A 22,416-nucleotide genomic window follows, 5' to 3' on the forward strand; every position below is an offset into this window, starting at 1 on the left:
CAATACTTTAAGCTATCAAGTAACAGCAGAATTTAATCTCATGTGCAAAATCAGGCAGAAAAATAAAAGTTTTAAAAATTTAAAAGTCGTAGACTTCCCTCTGTCAGTGCAAGTGATTATCAAGGATCATTTAGAATATCAGGTGTTTACTAACTTATCGCTTGGGCACAGGGCAAGCCGCCACGACACGCACATTACTCTCTTTCCATGCCTTGTTCAATCCCATTCATTACTCCTGTGGACACAGCCCACGCTTCAATTCACCCCTGACTCAAATGGTTTGGGAACTGAAATAGTAATTTTATTATGGTAACAATGTAATTATTCCATATTAAAGGGGAGGAACTGGGGAATGGGCCTGATTCTATTGATCTTATGAGAGATGGCACAGAGGTTCAATGGATTGAATGCTTCAAGGGTGACCAAGGACAAATGGTGTTAATCTGTTCTCACCACCATGAATATTAGTGAGACTTAAGAAGAATCTAGTCTGGTTTAAATATTTTAAAACCTCTGTTGCCTCACGACAGGGATAAAATTTGTAAAACAGTGGGCATGAAGGTGGCGAACTTGCTTCTGTGCTGAATGACTCCAAACCTCGATGAAAATGCATGAGCCACTCTCTCAATCTACTGCTGCGACCTGAATAGAGGCTTCAAGTTGGTGAAACAGTATTAATGGCTGGTTTTGGCATTAAACAAACTCTATCATTTTTAAACTGTTTCTTCGGGGCATTTGCCAAAGTTGCAGTAATTGAGCAGGAAAACACCAGTGGAAATTCCAGACACAGACATAGCTCACTCATCGCACTTCGGTAGAAAAAGATTTATTTGCAGGATGATAAAAGGGATCCCAATGGAATTCACATCGATTTGATTTGAAGTTCAAATGGATGCTCTTAAAATTAGAAAGTTATTTTTTTGTTCCTTAATACACCTTGTGAGTCTCTGGAGCATGCACTTTACCTGATTGCTAATATTAGAATTAACAGAAAATAAAGCTTGTTTTGCAAGGCAGATATCACACAACAGTAAATAATGATTTTAAAGAACTGAAATCCATTAAAAACAGAGCCATTGAGAATCCTGTTCAAACCTTGACTTTTCCTGGTAATTTACTTCCCCCTAGTGGGAATATTTAGTAATGCTAACTGTGGGGAAAATGATAAATGTTACATTGGACAACACTTTAGCTTGTTCGGCCAGAAATGATTGGATGTCAGTTGAGGTTGGTAATTACACCTGTGATTGACAGATTGATCTAAAGACATTTCACTGCAAAAGACTGCTTGCTGTTAGTCATGTACACTGCCCAATCTTCAATTTAATGGCTGATATATTTTGCAACAAGTATTAGTTTAAAAACAAATTTAGAAAAGCAAAAAAAAAAAAAATTTATATGAGAAAGATTGCAAAATAAATCAAAAACTATTGAAATTATGGCTGGTTCTGAAATGGCAATAAGTGGGAAGCTATTTACACGTTAACAAATCAGTAAAAAGGGGTAGAGATTCAGAATTTTCCAAAGAGCAAACAAGAAGCTCGAAAATATGTTTTACACACAGAGTGTTATTAAAAATGGAATGGTTTGTCACAAGTGACTATTGAAGCAGAGTCTGAACAGTTTTTAATAGAGTCTGGATAAATATTTGAACTAGAAGTCAGGCAAAAGGACAGGTGTGTGAAATTAACTTCAACTTCAACCATCAGATGGGCCAAATAGCCTCTTTCTGGATTTCCAAAGTTAGTGGAAGAAATAACACACTTTTTGATCCAGTAGATCAAATGACATTCTCAATGGAGGTATGAAAAATAGCTTCCAATCAATTAGTTTCAGGAATTGTAAGCAAAATTTGGCTACATGGCACCTGTTAATCAACTTCTATACATGGAAGAAATCAGTGACACCCATAGTTATATTTGAACAAGTAAACATTATCAGGCTCATTTAGCTTTGACAAAAGAAGTGTCTACACCATTTTGACAATGAGACTAATAATTTATATGTCTGACCACGGTTTTCATTCTTGAAATTTAGCAGTTTTATAGTCAACACATTTGGTCAATGGTTTACTGCCTAACAGGATATATATTCACTTTAATTTAATTTTTTTGGGTTGCAAGCAAAGCTAATGAAAATATATTTGTAATGTCTCATTACCCATCTTTCCCTGATAACCATTAATTCCCCTAATATGCAAAACTCTACCCATCTGTGTCTCAAATGTACTTAATGAGGCAGCCATAGATTCACTACTCTCTGGGGGAGGCAATTTCTTCTCATCTCTGACTTAAATCTGCTCCCTCGAATATTGATACTATGTCCCCTAGTTCTACTCGTGAAAATAACTTCCTCGCTTATATCTATAGTGAAACACTAAAGTCTTTAGGTGCTGTGATTGTAGTAAAAACCCAAGAATATTAGCGAAACTTGGGTCTCACAGCATCCAAAGGAGATAAAGGCATATAACCGATGTTTCAGGCCTGAGCCTGAATTATTTTTCCTGCTTCTATCTTATCTTTTTCTTTCAGAATTTTGTTACTTTTAGATCCCCTCTAATTTTCTAACATCCAAATGGCACCTGGATTGTCTTGATTATAATTTCTTACCCTATTGCTCATTTGTGAATAGAAAATGTTCCTTGACAATTTTCAGCTGTTAGAATTCCATCTTTTTGAACAAGGTCATAAAAGCAATGGCAAACTGTACATAAGTTGTTTCCACTTTATTTCCACAATATTTTATTAGCCTTTATGGTTTGATAACATTATTATTTTGTGGTCTGTTCACATGTACATTTGTTTGACTTCTAAATCTGCCATCACCCTGGTTGTTGGCAAGTTCAACTCGAACGATACTCCCCCTAACACTTAAATCTGCGAGTGAAGATACTGCTGCTTCTGCAGTTACTTCATCCTCAGTCAAGAAAAGCTCGGTGTTGGGCACCCTGCCAGTTCAGATGCAATGGAACTGCATTGTGACATCTCAAAATGGTCTTCAACTCACTGACTCTCAGACTTTGAGGTATATTACCCATATAAACTGCAGTAACTCTGCTTGGAGCATTCATTTGTGTTTTAGAGCTAGATTATATTTGTTCATCAAACTCATCACGGTTTCTCGTCATTTTAAATGAATGATTTTTAATCTGTGTTCCATCTTTCTTCGACTTCCTTTCATCAGAGAACTTCTGCTGTTCTTGTTTATCAAAGCATCTGTCATCTTTCAGCGTGACTTCCTTGCCCTCTTGCTTTTCCCTGAAGTGAAAGCTTTTAAGGATAGGAATATTTCTCATCATCTTTGAATCCACCTGCCCCCAAAAGAAAAAGGTAAAACACAGAGCTGAAGTAATGGTTACAGCATGCTTACCGGGAGCAGGATTTGCTCTTTGCTTGAAACTTGAGAGTAATTTTTAGTTTCCGGGTCAGAGAGCTGAGAGGGAGGTGGCCAAAGGGCAGTGTCAGAGGCCGAAATCACGTTCAGGCTTAGGAATCAAGCACCATCATTTAGGTGATCTGCCAATGCAGCTCAATAAGAGCTGGCCAGCATATCACCATGTGGTATTAGTGAGCTATCCAGTGCTTTCTTGAGGCACTGCCTCTTAAAGATCTCCTTAAAGGAGTGAAGACTAATGCCCTTAATGGTGTTGGTCGTATTTACAATCCTCTGTAGCCTGTTCCTATCCTGTGCATTGACACCTCTATACCAGATAGTGCTGCAACCAGTCAGAATACCCTGTACAAATTTGCAAGTCTTTGGTGACACACCAACTCTTCTCAAACTTCTCACAAAGTACAGCCACTGGTGTGAGCCTTCTTCATGATTGCATCAACATTATGGCCCCAGAAGAGATTATCAGAGATGTTGACGCCCAGGAATTTGAAGTTTCGTATCTCTCCACTGCTGACCCCTCGATGAGGACTGGGCTGTGTTCTCCTGGCTTCCCCTTCCTGAAATCCACAATCAATTCCTTAGTTTTGCTGATGTTGAGTGCAAGATGGTTGCTGCGACACCATTCGATTACCTGATCTATCTCAATCCTAAATGCTTGCTCATTACCATCTGTGAATCTGCCAACAACTGTGGCGTCTTTGACAAATTGGTTGATGGCATTTAAATTGTGACTGACCACACAGTCATGGGTGAGGAGAGCAACCTGATCCAGCCTACTTTCCTCTCTGTATATTCTTCCTTTCTTTTACACAAGTTGTAAGATGCTTCTAGAATAGCTTTCTGCAGTCTTTTGAAAAACATTTGGCCAACATGATCAATACCTCAACAAATGAGCTCCATACAATTTACCAATTTCTGTCCACAGCTGATCTCTTGCGACCTCCATTTGTCAACCAATTTTGACAAGTATGTTATGTTTCCATATATTTGACAATGATACAACACCAGCTTCGGAATTCATAATGCAACTTTGTCTTAGGTGGGTGATGCCAAGTTTGTGGCTTGACTGTCAGCACTGCCTGTTAGGACTCAAAATTATCTCACAAGTTGAACAGGTTGAAACATTCAGATGAATCAAGTCAATTCCTTGCTACTTTTCAACTCCTGAATATTGATCTGCAGAGTTGGCAGATGAACTTTATGCTTGTTCATTAAAATAACAGGGTTTTTTTATCCAATGCTTGCAAAACCAACAGTAATCACTAATTTCAATAGCACTTGCGTTTATGAAACCAGCCACTCTTGTCATAGTCCAACAACCCTTCATCGTACCATGCCCACATTGGCCATCATGTACCTCTATACTAATCCCAGTTGGTCTGAGTGAAAATATTTAAAAGGAAACTGAGAAGCACCTTTTCCACACAGAGGTAGTAGGTACATGGAACAACATGCCAGGGAAAGTGGTAGAAGTGGATACAATAGCAATGTGTAAAAGACATTTTGGCAACAGCATGGACAGGAAAGGTTCAGATTTGAGATAAATGCAGTTAACTTGGCACAGACAAGTTGGGCCGAAGGGTCTCTTTTGAGCTGTGAAACTCTGATCCAATGGCAATTCAAGTGCTTGCCTAGATTCTTCTTCATTGTTGAGACTATCTCCTTCCACCACCTACTCAAATTCAAACTAAATTCTGAGTGAAAAAGTTGTCAGAAACCCACTATCTATTACCCCTTATCCCAAACTTATGCCCTCTATGTTTAGAAATATCTGTTATAGGGTAAAGTTTGCTTCTATCTACTCTATCTATGCTCCTCATTTGTTGCAAATCTCTATCAGGTTACCCCCACCACCACCCCCACCTCCTTCATTCCAAGAAAATTCTATCCAGTCTCCTCACCAAACTTCATCCAGATAACATCTTAATGAATCTCCTCTGCACCATCTCAGTGCAATCATGTCCTTCCTTCAGTATGGTGACTGAGAACTGCAGCCAATACTCCATCTGTGACCGAATAGGAACATAGGAAGTAGGAACCGGAGTAGGCCAAAAATGGCCCATCGAGCCTGCTCCGCCATTCAATACGATCATGGCTGATCTAATTTATGACCTAACTCCACCTACCTGCCTTCTCCCCATAATCAGTGGTTTGAAAGTTGTGCTGGATTATCCAAATTGATCTTCATCAATACACTTACAGACATTCAATGTAGGTCACCAACAGATATTGGAAGACCATCAAATAGGAGCAGGAGAAGGCCACAGATTCCCTCCAGCCTACTTCCCTGTTCAATAAAACCTCTCCATATGTTCATTCTATAACAAAATGCCAATGCATTAATTCACACTGTAATTAGGCAGGAATGATTGAGTTAAGCAGCCAGGCTGCTTTACCATTGGACAGAAATAGGGAAATATGTACATTGGGAGGAACTTGGGGAGGGCTGGGGTCAAAGTTGGTGGAGAAAAATTGAAAGCGAGTTCTCTGGTCCTCAGTGACTGATTACAATCAGGCCAACTTGTAAATAGATGACAAATGTAGAGATTTGTACGTGGTGTAGAAAAATCAAATAAGGAAAATGATACTTTGATAGGTACAAAATTGTGTAGAAAATAAATAAAATTTGGAAACCTTTGACCATATAATTCCTTGAGGCTTGGAACGTTTGCAATCTGTCCTGATCACTTGAGTTGGCGTAAGGATGTAATCCACAATTAGATCATGGTTGTCCATCAACTCTTCTGGGATGTCAAGCAGCTAGAAAGATAAAAGTATGGAAACTAGTTGAAATTCTCTGCAATCTTTGTCTGAAAATGCACAGAACATTCAATAGTCAGTAGATGCGACATGTACTCAGTACATTATGTCACCAATTGCATTTGCCAAACTTGCTGCTGCTGGGCATTTGCTCTTTAAAGCACAGCACCATCTGGCACTTTGTCCAAAGCAGGGAATTGCTGTGTGAGTGATGTCAAATGGCACCTTTAGCAGTGAATGAATTAAAGGAAAGGTTCAAGAATCATGCCATAAAGCAGCCTTATCCTAGTATAAATATACACGCAGGTGTTTATTTTATTTATAAAAACTTATTTAGAAATTGAACCCAGATTTAAATGTTTACCTTGCCAATGACTGGCATCTGGATTGGGGCCTTAGCTTTTGCACAATCTTCCTCTGCGAAGCTGGGAAGTAGAATACTTGATCCTGAGATGCACGGGGTTTTCCCGTCCAAAAAAAAGGTATTCCCCACCCCCCAAGCCACTAAGATGTTCACTGATGCATTTTATAAGTAAACACAAGCCCCTGAAGAGAATAATCAAAATGGCCCTACTAGTTGTTTTTTTTAAAATCTAAATTGGAGTTCCATCAGCTTTCACTATACAAAGCACCACCACTTAATGTCAAGATTTTGTTTATTTATTCATTTGGGAAGCACGGTTGCCGCAACGTATTTACAGTGCCAACGATCAGGACTTGGGTTCGAATCCAACGCTATCTGTAAGGAGTTTGAACGTTCTCCCCGTGTCTGGATTGGTTTCCTCCAGGGGCTCTGGTTTCCTCCCACCATTCAAAATGTACTGGGGGGTGTAAATTTGGCAGCACAGACTCATGGGCTGTATGTCTAAATTTAAAATGTAAAAATTAAAATTTAATTTAAATTAATTTTTTTCAGGAGGCACATATCGGTGGCAAGGCCAGCATTTATTGCTCATCCCTCATGACCCTTGAGAAGGTGTTTGTGGCCCACCTTTTTGAACCCCGCCCGGAAGTTATTCTAGTTAAGATACTTCAGCCACAATACCGTTAACGGATTCAGCAAACAGTAAAGGAACAGAGATATACCTCAAAGTCAGGATGGTGAATGCCAGGGGAAGTGGTAGAAGTGGATACAATAGCAATGCGTAAATGATATTTAGGCAGCTGCATGGACAGGAAAGGTTCAGATTTGAGGTAAATGCAGTTGATAGTGTTCCTGTGTACCTACTACCTCACTCCAGCATGCCAGGTAGGATTACAAGTTTGGCTAGAGCTGTCAAGATATTCAACTTATCCAAGTTGGTGATGAAGGATTTCAACCCGAAAGGATTTCCCTCTCACTGATGCTGTTCAACACAAAGTTCCTCCAGCAGATTGTTCCGCAAGGTTCAAGATGTTGTCTCACCAAAGCCCTACATATTTCCAGCAAGACACATCTGCTCCTGTAATCATATCCTCCCATTTATTTCTCTTTCAGATGAGATGTTAAAATATTTTAAAGTAATAATTTCTTACTAATAATCATTTCCAAAGCAGGGTCACTCAAAATAACTTTTCTTTTACAAAGTATCACTACAGTTACATTTTATTTAAAACTCAACTACTTGAATAGTGTACATTTGGAAACTAGACCTGGAGATCTTTCATGCGCCATCATGTCAATCAGTGGGCAAAACATAATTTTCCACCGCTTATACAAAATTATTGTGTCCATTCTCCGATTTTAAATGGCATGGACCACTCAAGCAAAGTGAGCTTTGACAGGAGAGTGAAACATTGCTCTGGGGCAGTATGAAGAGGGTCCCCATACCAGGTCCTTTGTTGTGGTGTCTGAGATGTTTTACTATTTGCAGGAAGGTCTTCCTTTCAGTGCACTGATTAACAATCACTCTGGCCAGCCTTCATTTTGTGACTGATATTCCTTGGGTCTCCACAAGCTCATTGCACCAGCTCCACAACCTTAGATGACCAACCTCTACGCATTTAACCTTCTCCAAGTTCCTTGCACAGTTGATCTACATGTGAATTCACACAAATTAAATTTAGCATCTCACTCAAAAGAGACACAGTTCCAGTTTTGCAACAATCCACCATTTGCTTATCACAATTAACGTGGCCACTTTAATGTTGGTTGACTTTTAAATTAGCCTATTAATGTTTTTGTCTAATTATTGAAATGAATATGACTGTTCAGATATCCTGTTGAATATCCCATCCATGTGCAATGTTGTAACAATTCTAACATGGCACTCTAAAATGGACAAGAGTCTATGGGTGAAAGCAATATACTGAAACATATTCTTAGGAGTGTTTGAGGTTGAAATGACCTTGGGCTGGATAGTGCGAGGGCATTCAGCCTTTGTTTACTTCACTAGCTCATTGAGAAACCCATTAAATTAGATCCATTCTGGCACTTTTCCCATGCCCCTACTAATCACATTTTGTTTTTGTCACATCCAAGTCTCTTTCCACAATGATGACAGAATCTGCTTCCATTTATTCTCTTTGATTATGGACCTTCCTTCCTCTATCATTTGCTCTATTAAAATTCCTTTTACCTTGAATATCTCCATTAATTTCCCCTTCAACTCTCCCTGCACTGACATATCAGTCCATGGCCTCGTGTACTGTCAAACCAAGACTGCCCTTGGAAGAACAACATTTCTGTCTGGGCACTCTTCAACCAGATGGCATTAACATCGACTTTATCAGTTTCTGCTAGGCCACTCCCTGCTCTCTCCCTGTCTCCTTTCTTCCTTCACTCTGCAACCTACCCTCTCCATTCACAGAGCCAACATTCCTCTCCTTGTTTGCTAGTGTGCCCTTCCTCTTTTATCCACCTATTATCTCCTGTGGGACTATGCTCTTCCCCTTGCCCCTCCCCACCACCATTTTGTTTGAGTGCCTGCCTATAATCTGCTCATTCCTTGATGATAGGCTTAATGTTGGTTATGTATCTTTACCTTTGCAAAATCAAGGACATTGTTTGACCTGCTGAGTTTCTCCAGCACTGTTTTTACTTCAATCATCGTGTCTGCAGACTTTCATGTTTTACTCCATCAAATTTATTTATCAATCATTATATTCAGTTATTATCATTAAACCAGTCTGCCTCTTTATTGCAGACTTGATTTAAAATTTCCTGTCTGAACCCTGTGATATTAAAATATAGATTTTGAAATGAAAGTCGTTACTCACAGAAATTTCATAGGGCAGGGGCTGGGAGGGTGATCAACAACTGAAACAGATAGGTTAATGTTCCCAGTGTAACATTTCAATAGAACAAAATGTCCCGCTGTCCACTCAGAGTATTTTCAGTTTTTATTTCAAATTTCACCATTTGCGGTTTTCTTTTTCCTCTGCAGTAGCTCATGTTTATTTTTCCAAGTAGTAAAGAAAATATTCTATTGATGGCCTTAGTCACATCACAGTTTTCAGTACTGCCCATTTGCAAAAGTTGATTCACGCAGTACTCCAAATTGGATTGGATGCCAATTGATGGAATGTTTCGGTATGACACATTGGGGAAAACTAAACTACATACATTTAAACAGTAGGAATGGACTGGATTATTTTTCTAAAAGAGTATTGAGGGTATGGAAAGCATTGCTGGTTCATGTGGTGGCTTCTATGTCTCCGCATGCCTTTAAGGGGAAGCTGGAGGAGTGTTTGGCTGGGCAATGGATTGCATCAGGTCGAATGTGAATGAATTAACAGTTAATGTGCATTTGATCAATGTAGTCTCCTGGACTAGTTTCAATTGCATTAGGGGATTGCGCAGAAACTTTCCAGATTCCACCCCCTGCCTCTCTCACTTTATTAATTCTGGGTTTCTTTTCGGTTTCAGGTTGTTCCCGAGAGATTACATGGCTGTGGGTGTGAAAGGGAAGCATCTAGGAATGAGTACAAGGCCAGCTTAATGAACCAGCTATTATTTTTCTGCTATTTCCATACAAACATATAGATGGGACCTTTAGTTAGATTATGAGATTGATAATAATGGCATGGCTCATGTTTTGCTCCCAAATCACATCTGATACCTTTATAACATGACGAATATCTTGATGTTTCAATTCACATTTCCTTATAGTTAAGTTCAACAAACCTGGCAGTCATGCACTGTGGTAATGACAATGGTATTCTCATCAATGCTTCCCATTGATACCATCATGGAGTATTCCAAGTCGGCAAAGCCCTCTCCTTTCCCAATTCTCCAACCTAGAGATTAAATGGAAATTGCATGCTAAAAGGTGCTACAAGTGAAAGAAAATAGATGAATAATGATGAAAATCTGCACTTCATTATAAAATTAGATAAAAAACAAAATCAAAAGTAAAATGCACGATACTTCCTTTGAGGAAAACACAGAAAGTTAGTTTTAAACATCACAAAATAAGTTGTTTCTTCCCTATCAATAAATGAGCTCAACCGAATTCTATCACTGGAGTGCTCATTCATATCGATTCCTTTTGTGAAATACCACTGAGTGTGCAATTTCGCTTCTTTGCCACCCTACCTACCTGCATTTTCAGGGAACTAGGAACTTGAACACTGAATTCCCTGAACCCCAAGCTCCCTGTTCATCCACATTTTTAGCACCCTACCATTGACCTGTCTGACCCCTACTTGATCTCCCAAAAAGCATCGGTCAGGATTATATTTCATCCGCTAACACTACAGCCAACATTCCATCTGATCCATATCCCTGCTGCAAATCAGGACAACCCTCCTTTCTTTCTACAATGCCACCAATTATCGTATCATCCGCAAAATTTACTAATCTCACCCCCGACAACTTGAAGGCAATGAATGCAGGAAAGGTTCTCGTGTTTTGAGTAAATTGGGACCACTATTCTGAAGTTTTTAAGCATGACGGTGACTATAGTGAAATATTCTGAACATTTCCCCAGAAGAGGAACTGAGAAATAATGAATTGAGTCTATCCACTATTTAAATGTGGTGTGACTTCTGCATTTTTGGAATTATCGAATCCCAGATACCTGAGGATGCTGAGCCATTAAGTGTATTCAAAATTTCCAAAGATAGATTTTGGGTAATCAAGGAATTGAATGATGGCGGAATGTGCTTGAGGAGCTAGGTAAGTATAAGTTGAGGTCCTACAATTTATAAAGTTCTCATATTCATCTTTGTGCTTTCCTCCACCTGTACAAACCAACACCTTCAATTCTAGCTCTTTTCACTGCTCTTCCACAGATACTACATTCTTGGGTGCCAATACCAACCTATAGAAACTGCTCCCCAGATCTCTGCATGAATCCATTTTTCTGTCCTCCTTCAAGACACATCATAAAACTAATTGCATTCATCAACTTTTTGTTCATCTATCCCAATAATTCTTTCTGTAGTTCAGTCTGATAACTACCCAGTGAAACCCCCCCTCAATTATTTTGTTTTATGCAAAATAACTAATTTCTTGACACTATGAAAGTGTTATATTGTAACTTGAGATTACAAGTGTGTATTTTAAATGTATATTCCTAAATGTTACCTTTTGAAGATACAGCCACAGAACCCACGACAACTAGGTCTATGTGAACTTTTGCATCCAGTCCCACAGGTACACTGAAATCCTTCACTCCCTGGAGTGATTAACAAGGAAATATATCACACAGATGAAAATGTTCACTAAATAGAAACAAAGGTAAATTTTAGACAATATCTAGTTCTGTTGAAAATGAGTTTTCAGTGATTACATTTCAAAAATTATTTAAAAGCAAAAAGAACTACAGCAGGAAATCAGATAAAAACAGGAAAAACTACAGTTCAGGCAATATGCCTGAACAGAGGAAATTTCAATATCTACGGCTAATGAACACTCCACTATAATTGATGAAAGAAATTTATTGGATGTAGAGAGCTTTATGGCCTCTTACTATTTGCTTCATCTGTCCTCAGCTGATCTGAGAGAGGATATCGTGTCCCAAAGGCAGAGGATCAACTACTCTGAGGAGAGTGCATGAATGTATGTACAACAGGTAAATGAGTTATGAAGAATCTTATTTACCAACTAAATGTCCTTTGCTGGTGTTGGTATAGCATGCTAGCCCCCTTGTACCATTCATTCTGTCAACCCTTATTTCTTTCTGCATTTATATATTGCTTTCCCGTTTCTCTTGTTGATCAATGACTCTTTTGGCAACTTTCAAGAGAGCAACAACAATTATCAAGGATCCACACCACCCAACACACGCTCTGTTCTCTCTGTTGCCATCAGGAAGGAGGCATAGGAGCCATAAGACTTGTACCACCAAGTTCAGGGACAGTTGCTCGCCCTCCTCCACAACAAACTCAGTCAGACACTCATTCAAGGACTCTTATTTTGCACATTATTTATTACTGAACATTTTTTCTGTATCGCACAGTTTATATACATTTCTCTCTTTTGCATACATATCTTTTTTCTTGAATACAGTTTTTTGTATGACCAATGTGGAAATTCGGTCTGGTCCGCAGGAAATAGAACCTCAGGGCTGTACTGTATGTGATGTCATTTATGTAGTCTGACAATAAATCTGAACTTTGAACAATATTAATGTTGAATCAACCTCTCTATGCTTCTCCTCATTTTTCATCTGGTATTCTTATCTTAAATTTATGATCCTAATAATGGACAAGGGAAAGAAACTGCATCCAAACAGAAATGTTTTGGTCATTGGACAGTCACGACTAACTTGGTTTTGCATGTGTACCATCATGTACTGTGGAGCGTCTGAGTCCAGGGTCAGTGGTTGGAGTTCTGATCAGAGGGAATAGTAGAGCAGAAATTGACAGCTTCTGTGTTTGTGGGGTAGGGGTGGAAAATTTGTGCCTACTGAGAGCTGGGTTTGAGATCAGTCAGCGATTGTTACCTTGGAGAAGGAATAATTTCTCAAAGCAAATGAGGGACTGACCTGATAGGATTCCAGCCTGGAGTTCAAATTCAACTCCAGCATCCAGTTGCAGAGAGGGGGACTGAGTCCCAGCAAGGGTGGTTTATCACTTGAGTACCTTATTCTTTAATGTGATCTAATCATCATTATTTTCCACATAAATTAACTGCAGGCAGGTTCAACTTGCCACATTTCAAGAGATTTGCTGTCAATTATCAATAGTAAATTGCATCGAAATGGGGAGAGGAAAGAGAACACTTTAGACAACTGCTAGGAGACTAATGCAAAAAAAAGAGATGGAAGAGGTGAATACGTGGTCATATATCCGGGTAAATATGTTTCCCTTCCTGATCAAACATGTTGGGGTAAGATGTTAAAAAGATGCCACATCTGAGTAGAAAAGTTAAAACAGCGTTAATTCAAAGATAGTTTCCCTTGTTTCTTGGTCAATATTTATCCTTAAACAACACTAGAAATCTCTTCATTGATATTTTAAAGCGGACATGCTATGTACATTAGTGGCTGTTGTTTTTAAGCTATACAGTACAGAAATAGCTTCGCCAAAAAATTTGCTTAACTGGCCATCAAGCATTAATGTTGTCCCGATATCATGTATTCTATAAATTCCAGTCTTCATTTACATAAGTAAAAATCCCATTTTGCTGAGACCTTCAACAACATTAGACTTGAATTTTTTGTGTCATTCAGGGTTTTCATTTCAGTTTTAATTGGTATTGGAGAAAATTTGATATCTTTGGTTATAAAAATCTTCTGTCAAGAAAGCCATCAATTATCAGTCTCTAGAGAGGGCAAATAAATTGAAATTGATAATTACAGAAACACACAGATCCAAAGAAAAAGGTAAAAGGTAAAAATTCCATTATTGTCACTTAATACTATATTTAGAATGTAACATATCTGAAATTCTTTAACTTTCTCTGCCATAAGGAAGACAGAGAGTCACCATTTTGTCAAGCACCCCTCACAGAAATGAGGCCCCAGTGAGAAAATAACTTTTAAAATTTACAATCATCAAATTGAGCTGACATGCCAATGTTGCACGCCACTGACCAGTGTATTCCAAAACATAGGGATTGATCAGTAGACTACATGTGTTATTGGAATATGATGTGAAGCATTCGTATAAGAAATGAACAAAAGTGTAAATTCTGCATGGCTGACCTTATTGCTAGCACAGAATTTATTTGATGAAATAAAAATATTTATTTTTCAAGCAGATCTTCATCTGTTCTTTTTTTTTGTTTTTTTATAACCATATAACCATATAACAGTTTATGGCATGGAAACAGGCCATCTCGGCCCTTCAAGTCCATGTCAGTTCACTCAAACAACTCTGCTAGACCCACCCGCCTATTCTCCGCCCATAACCCTCCAACCCCCTCCTATCCATGTATATATCCAGCCTCCTCTTAAATGAAAGAATTGACTCTTCCTTAACTATTTCCTCTGGAAGATTATTCCATTCAGCCACCACTCTCTGAGTGAAGAAACATCCTCTAATGTTTCTCCTAAAATTTTGCCCCCTTACCCTCAACTTGTGTCCTCTTGATTCAACCTCCCCTGCTCTCAGGGGGAAAAGTCTACTTGCATCTAGTCTATGTATTCGTTTCATAATTTTAAACACCCCAATCAAATCCCCTCTCAACTGTCCACGTTCCAATGAATAAAGTCTTCATTTACATAAGTAAAAATCCCTCTTCAATCTTTCTCTGTACTCTAGGTATTTTAAGCCAGGCAACATCCTTGTAAATCTTCTCTGCACCCTCTTCACCTTATCTGTATCCTTCCTATAATTTGGAGACCAGAACTGAACACAATACTCCAAACCTGGCCTCACCAACACCTTAAACAGTCGCAGCATCACTTCCCAGCTCCTATACTCTATGCTATGATTTATGAAGGCAAACATACCAAATACCTTCTTAACCACCCTGTCAACATGGGAATCCACCTTCAAGGAACACTGCACCATAACTCCAAAATCTCTTTGTTCTTGTGCATTCCCCAATGTCCTCCCCTTTACTACATATGTCCTATTTTGATTATTTTTTTCCGAAATGAAGCACCTCACACTTCTCTACATTAAATTCCATCTGCCATCTTTCAGCCCAACTCTCCAGACAAACCAAATCCCTCTGTAATCCCTGAAAAACTTCCTTGCTATCCACCACTCCCCCTATTTTCATATCGTCTGCATATTTACTTACTTAGTTAACCACCCCATCATCCAAATCATTAATATAAATGATGAACAACAGGGGACCTAGCACCGATCCTTGAGGCACGCTGCTCGTCAGGCTTCCATCTTGATAGACAGTTGTCCACCATGACCCTCTGCTGTCTCTCCTCCAGCCACCTCTAAACCCATTTTACTATTTCTCTATCTATCCATAGTGACTGAACCTTCCTTACTAACCTTTCATGTGGAACCTTAACAAAAGCTTTGCTAAAATCCAGATAGACTACATCAGCTGACCAACCTTCATCCACCTTTCTTGTCACTTCTTTGAAAAACTCAACAAGGTTCGTCAAACATGACTTCCCCTTCACAAACCCATGCTGGGTGCTCCTGATCAATCCCTGCCTATCCAGATATTTAAACACACCATCTCTAAGAATAGCCTCCATAACTTTCCCTACCACTGAAATCAAACTTACAGGCCTACAGTTACTTGGCCGACAGCTCGAGCCTTTTTTAAACAATGGAACCCTCCACACCCTCCTCCAGTGATCGTTGAAAAATCACTGACACTGCCTCTGCTATTTGCTCCCTGACCTTCCTTAACGTCCTGGGGAAAATCCCATCAGGATCAAGAGACTTATCCACTTTTACTGGCCCTTAGAAGCTCCAGTTTTAATCGTTAAAACAGAAAAAAAAATCTTTAGTCCTAATTCCAATTTATTCTGAGTTTTCCATTGCTAATTTTCCTCTGGTTGATGTGAAGAGGTGGAAATTAAAAACGTTGACAGTATAGCATTCATAGATTGTTCCACAAATTCAATAGCCATTTGAGAACCATTCTAGATATTGGAAGCATCTGTTAGCAGGTAAATGTGTAACCACCTTTAAAAGTACTGAAAATTGAATGTCCACCCTAAAAGAAATGAAGTCTATTTCAGTAACCTTTCTGATAACTGGAAACTTGTCAACAGTCAGAGTTAACCCTGTTTCCAGGTTTCTCAAATTAACAGTCCCATTCATCAGAAAAACAAACAAAGGAACTTAATATTCACTTCACACCATTCAGTTTTGAACAAAAAGATTTGTTTCCTATAACACAGGGTGTTAGACCAAGGAGTTAACCTTTTATAATGAAACCCTTGTGATACAGTCGCTGATATCGTCACAGGACGATGGGTGACCTCAGTACTGAATCTAATCATTTGCTGTAAATTCTCTGCACGTTTTTTACCATGTCCACTTCTCAGTTAATTCATTAACAGTTCATATCCTGTCACAGCAACACTTTTAAGTGGCTGGTGACCTTGTTAATGGAAGTCCTATCATTACCCCTTAACGTCTTCCTCTGTTAAAGGCAACTATGTTTGTATCCTCTCATTTATTCTCCACCAGATCTTTAATCAATGTAACTGCTATTCCAGTCTATCCTAACTCTGTTCAAAATCACTTGAGGTGCCAATCTTTAACTAGTAGTTAATACTTTCAGGCTTGAATGGATTGCCCATTTCCAAGCAGTGGCAATCAATACACTGGAAATAGACACTAGATGGTGCTCCAGCACATGATGAGCCTTAAGCAGTTAGCCAGGAGCAGAAATATCCAACCACCCCCCCCCCCCCCACCCCCCACCATCCCCCACCCCTCCCAAAGTTAAAAGCAACAACTGCATGATTTTCTGGTCATGAAGAGTCTTTTGAATTTGGCTTATCATAACACAGCCAACGTATCAAATGAAGATATCTAAGGAAAATATAAAAGTTAGAAGACAGAAAAGACCGCCCAGAATTTTCACACAGGCTCCTCACTGGAATAGTCAGGTCATATTTACCCAAAGTTCATAAGTTTGATTTCATAGTTGGGTAACATGGAAAAAGTTGTGACTTTACTCAATTTAGAATCTTGTGAAAGAGCTTCAGCCATGATGTGTTTGCTTGGCAAAGGAAAAAGGTCAGTATTCAAACTTTTCCATGTGTATATTTGTATGATGGCTAAACTATGGACTAAACCAAGGAACTAGTGCAAGCATCAACTGAACAACGCTAGTCCAAACCTAATCAATGGGTTCCTTATCTTCAACTTAATAGGCCATTTTCTGTCCTAACATTTGGAAATTTTTTTTTTAAGTCACAACCTGGTTTTCCAAAACTCACAACACCCAAGACATGTCAACCCACCACACCCTTACACCAGCATAGATGTGGATTAAGAGTGTTTGTGGAAAATTGAGAATGCATAGAATTTGTTGCAGGAATGTAAGCAAAAGGATGAGAAAGCCATGCCTGTACCTTATTCATTTTGATGTCCGATTCCATTCTCTCAGTTAATGTCCAAAGAAAACATTGATCCGAACAAACAATCTGCTTGGGTTACTCAGCATCAAGGTCAAGCAGCGACAATGGGAGGAAAAGATTTATCAGCTTTTCAAGTTGGAACTCTTCACCTGGCTTGTTGTTCCAAATGCCAACATCAGCAGATTCTCATATGTCAACCATTGATGCAGTTGTGCAATGCTGTGACACATATGTCACTTGTCTTGTTTAGTATGGAAAGAAGATTTGGGTATGAAAAGATGTTTTATTATATTATTACACAGTCGTGCTGAGATTGGGAGTATTATTATGCACAATTTTTGTTCCCATATCTCTGAAAGTAAATACTTGACATAGAAGGAATGGATCAAAGGTTCATCAAGCTGCTTCTTAACTTATTTGAGGACATTCTGAATAGACCAGGCCTCTACTTTCTAAAGATCAGAAGAATGAGAACTGATCTCATTGAAATTGGCAAAATTAAGAGGGTTTCTCAGGCTATACACTGAAAGAATGTTTCCTCTAGCTGGGAAGTTGAGAACAATGTGTTACAGTCGCAAAATAAGGGGAAGGCCATTTAGTACTGAAATGAGGTTTCTTTTCAAAAGCCGGTGAGTCTTTGGAATTCTCTAATTCAAGAGAGCTTTGGAGTCTCAATTGTTGACTGATTTCAAATTGATAGATTTTTGTATAATTGAGGAATTAAGAGGTAGAAGGTTAGGGCATAAGAAGCATTGAGGGAGAAGATAGCAGAGTTAGCTCAAGGAGGTGAATGGCCTCCTCATGCTCCTAAGCCTAATCATCTTAAAATCCAGCAGTGTACTAAAAACAGGAACAGGATTTATTCATTAGCGATGTACGCACCTGAGCCGTTGAACACACTCGTAACATTTCCTTTGAGACTCCAGGAGGTGGAACGATTTTGTTGAACAATCCTGTTCTTAGCCGGGGTGTTGGGACTAACAATGTTTTTCTAGCCTACAGAAATAAAGTGTACACTATTTACATCTGCCCACAAAGAATACATGGTGTTACCATGCATGTTATGTTAATATTATAAATCTGTGAGATCTTCAACATTTCTACTAACTCCATTGTTCAGAGTTCCTCCATGTTCCACAAATAAAACATGTTCACACATGATGCAAATGATCTTTATTACTTGCTTGTGAGTATTGCTTTTTTTCTTCATTTTCCATTCTCCTGAAAGCACATACCTGTGAAGGTTTGTAATTCCATAACATCCAGTACTCCTCGAAAATTTAGTGGTTGGTAATCATTTTAAGCTTGGACACGAGTGTCACTGGGCAACTCAACTTGCAAATTAGCCTTTGTCCTCAGAGGGAATGCAACTCCAAAACATTTTGTACATTCATTAAAAATGAGAGGGTAACCAAGGAGAGGGTAGGTCCACTCGGGGAGGGAATTTATGCCCTGAGTCAGAGAAAATGTGTGAGGTACTAAATGAATACCATGCATTGGTATTGACCAAAGAGAAGGGCAAGGAGTGGTATGTTGATATTCTAGGGCATAGGGCTATTAAGGAGGAGGTGTTGGGTCTCTTGAAGACCATGAGAGTAACTAAGTCCCCAGGGTCCAATGGGATCCATTCCATGTTATTGAGAGAAGACTGCTGGGGCCTTGAGAGATCTTTGTACTCTCTTTATCCACAGGTGAAGCCCCAGAAGACTGGAGATGAATCAAAGTTCTTCTTCTGTTTAAGAGGGTGATAGAGACAAATTAGAACATTGTAGGCTGGTGAGCATTTCATCAGTGGTAGGGAAATTATTGGAGAAGATTCTGATGGGTAGTCTTATTCACATCTGGTTGGTACAGCATAAAACGTTATTAGGGAGAGTCAACATGGTTTTGTGCTGAGGTGGTCATATCTTACAAACGATTGAGGAGATGATGAAAATGATCGATAAAGGTAGTAGATAGATTATTTTCAGACTTTTTTAGGGCTTTCAACAAGGTCTTTCATGGTAGGCTGATCCAGATGAATGAAGGCACATGGGACTTATGGAGAATTGGTAGATTACATTCAAAATTGGCATGGATACAGAAGACAGGGTAGTGGTGGTGGGGTGTAATTGTGTCTGGAGGTCTGTGACAGTTGCTGAAGATGTATACAGTGATTTGGACAAAAAATGCAGGTGGGCTGATTAGTTTGCAAATGGCACAGCAATCAGTTGAATTATGAAGAGTAAGAAAGGTTATCAAACAATTCAGCCATGATAATAGTCTGGATGGAAATATGGAGAGAGAAATGGCAGAACTTAATCCAAACAAGTGTCAGGTGTTACACTTTGGAAGCATACAGGAAAGGGCGGCATCCTCAGGAGATTGAGAGATCTTGGGATGCATGTCCAAAGCTCCCTGAAAGTGGGAACACAAGAAGAAAGGGTGGTAAAGAAAAGCATACCTTGTTTGGTCAGGGTGTCGAGTATAAAAGCCAGGAAGTCACTTTGCAGCTGTGTGAAAAGTTGGTTAAGCCACATTGGGATCATTGCGTGCAGTTCTGGTCACTGCATTACAGGAACGGTGTGGAGTCTTTGGATAGGATGGACAGTGCAGAAGTAGTTCACCAGGATGTTACCTGGATTAGAAAGCATTAGCTGTAAGATGTTAGACAAACATGGATTGTTTTCTCTGGAGCGTCAGAGGAGTTTATAAAAGTATGAGAGGCCTAGATAGGGTATTACAGAGCATTTTTCTCTGGTTCTGGAAATGTAAAATACCAGAGAGCATACCTTTTAGGTGAGAGGTGGAAAATTTTGAGGAGTTTTATGATAAAAGTTTTCTTCTATAGGAAATGGTAGATATCGAGAACACATTGCCTGGGGCAGTGAAAGGAAGCAACATTTAAACAATAGCAACATTTAAGACACATTTACACAGACACATGCACAGGCAGGGACTGGAGGAATGGTCAGCACAGAAGGGCCTGCTCTTGTTCTGTACTGTTCAATGTTCTCCAATTGCAGCTGTCTGCCTTATCCTTTCAGTTTAATTTTAAGTAAAGTTAATTCTCATTTATTTATAAAGGTAAATTGAAATATTAGTTTAAAGGAATAAAGGTTACTGTCAGACATATCAAAATAGTCAGAAATTGAAGTCAAGGATGTTTCTATTCATTGGATAATAGGACTCACGCAAGTACTGCATTTTTGGGAAATTACGCTATGCCAGACAGGACAAACACTATGAATGACACAGACTAGCCTCGCTTTGAACAGTGAGACCTTGGGGTACAAATACTATCTCCTAATTGTGACAACGTAAGTTGACAAAGAGGTGAAGAAAATATGTGGTATCCCTGTCTTCATCCTCCAAGGTATTGAGTATGGTTGTTGGGACACCATGTTTTGGTTGTGCTTAGGGCACAGTTGATGTATTGTGTTCAGTTCTGGGTGCCACACTACATGAAGGGTGTGATTAAGCTGGAGAGGATGCAGAAAAGGTTTGCAGGAATGTTGCCAGGACTGGGGAGCATGAGTTATAAAAAGGGTTTGGATGGATGAGACTATTTTCCCTGAAACAAAAGGGATTAACAAGTGACCTTATAGAGGTTTATAAAATTATGAGAATCATCATCTATGATGGTAGATAATAAAGGTAGATAGTCACAGAATTTTTCCCATGGTAGGGGAGCCTATAAACTAGAGAACATAAGTTCAAGGTGAGAGGGGAAGGTTTAAAGGAATCTGAGGGGCAAGTTTTTCCATACAAAGGGTGATGGACATATGGAATGAGTTGCCAGAGAAAGTGGTAGAGGCAGATAGAATTACAACATTTAAAAGACATTTGGACAAGTACATGGATTGGAAAAGTTTTGAGGGATATGGGTCAATTACAAGGAAATGGATTTGCATAGATTGGCATTTTGGTTGTCATAGATGAGTTAGGTCATTGGGCTGTTTCCATAATCAAAATATATCAAAATATCTAAACTGCTGATTTAAGTGAGCTAATTATTTGGATGTTCTTGAGTTCTGGTTCCAATTATTGAAAAAGAACTGAGCAGACATGGAGAAAAGGTATGTGTGCCAATGCATATCTCTAAATATGTTGCCACATGCAAAGATGGATGTTGGTAGGAGCAGCAGTATTGACATTTGTACCGAGTCTTGGACGGTGCAGATGAGTATGTAGGTGTGTTCATGTTATTGTAATATGTGGTCTTTTAAAGGGGCATGGTGATTACAACTCTAAATAAGAATAACTTTGTTTCTAAAAAAGGAGAACAAAATAGCCTGCCTGATTGAGTTATAACAGCTTGTCCCACAAACTGCATTTAAGAAACAATAGGAATGCTCAACGATTAACACAAAATCTTTTACAAGTCAACAAGCATTAAACTTAAACCATACGTGCAGTTTGTTTGGAAACAAGGAAACTTCAGGAAGGTTCCAAAGGGTGAGTTCAAATCTAGTGATGATTGTTTGGAATAATCCTTTAATACCCTAAAAAGCTGTAAAAAGTAATTTAAACCAACAATGATGTGTGAACATGAGATCGTGTAAACATGTTAACCTTTTCCATTGAAATAAACATTGCAAATACATTTACACCTCAAGCAAAAGGATGTTAAAATATTGATAGAAACATATACATTTTAAAGTATTTGCACATGGATCCTTCATGTTCTATTTTACCCAAGGGATTCTTTTAATTTACCAAGTCGAACCAATGCATTGTAATGCTCTGTGGAATTCAGGATTTAAAGGATAAGACTCCTAAATTCACTTTAATCTTGGGACTATAGTGCAGAGAATCAACAAGGAGAGAAAAGGTGATAAAATCTGACTTTGCAATATGTTGCTATTCTTTAAGCAGAGTTGTGTAATTAAGTGCCTTG

General features: G+C 38.9%; 1 protein-coding gene across 1 annotated transcript in view; it reads right to left on the bottom strand.

Moving 5' to 3' along the window:
- Nucleotides 1-1,389: 1,389 nt before the first annotated feature.
- The window catches only part of mthfsd (methenyltetrahydrofolate synthetase domain containing), a 29,236-nt gene continuing 8,209 nt past the window's right edge, over nt 1,390-22,416 (bottom strand). Inside the window, 6 exon segments of the mRNA XM_069902141.1 lie at nt 1,390-2,920; nt 2,922-3,310; nt 6,028-6,153; nt 10,259-10,371; nt 11,663-11,753; nt 18,420-18,533. Coding sequence (XP_069758242.1) covers nt 2,752-2,920; nt 2,922-3,310; nt 6,028-6,153; nt 10,259-10,371; nt 11,663-11,753; nt 18,420-18,533 — 1,002 coding nt within the window. The 3' untranslated portion in view covers nt 1,390-2,751.

The sequence above is a fragment of the Narcine bancroftii genome, chromosome 10, assembly GCF_036971445.1.
Source record: "Narcine bancroftii isolate sNarBan1 chromosome 10, sNarBan1.hap1, whole genome shotgun sequence".
Classification (NCBI taxonomy): domain Eukaryota; kingdom Metazoa; phylum Chordata; class Chondrichthyes; order Torpediniformes; family Narcinidae; genus Narcine; species Narcine bancroftii.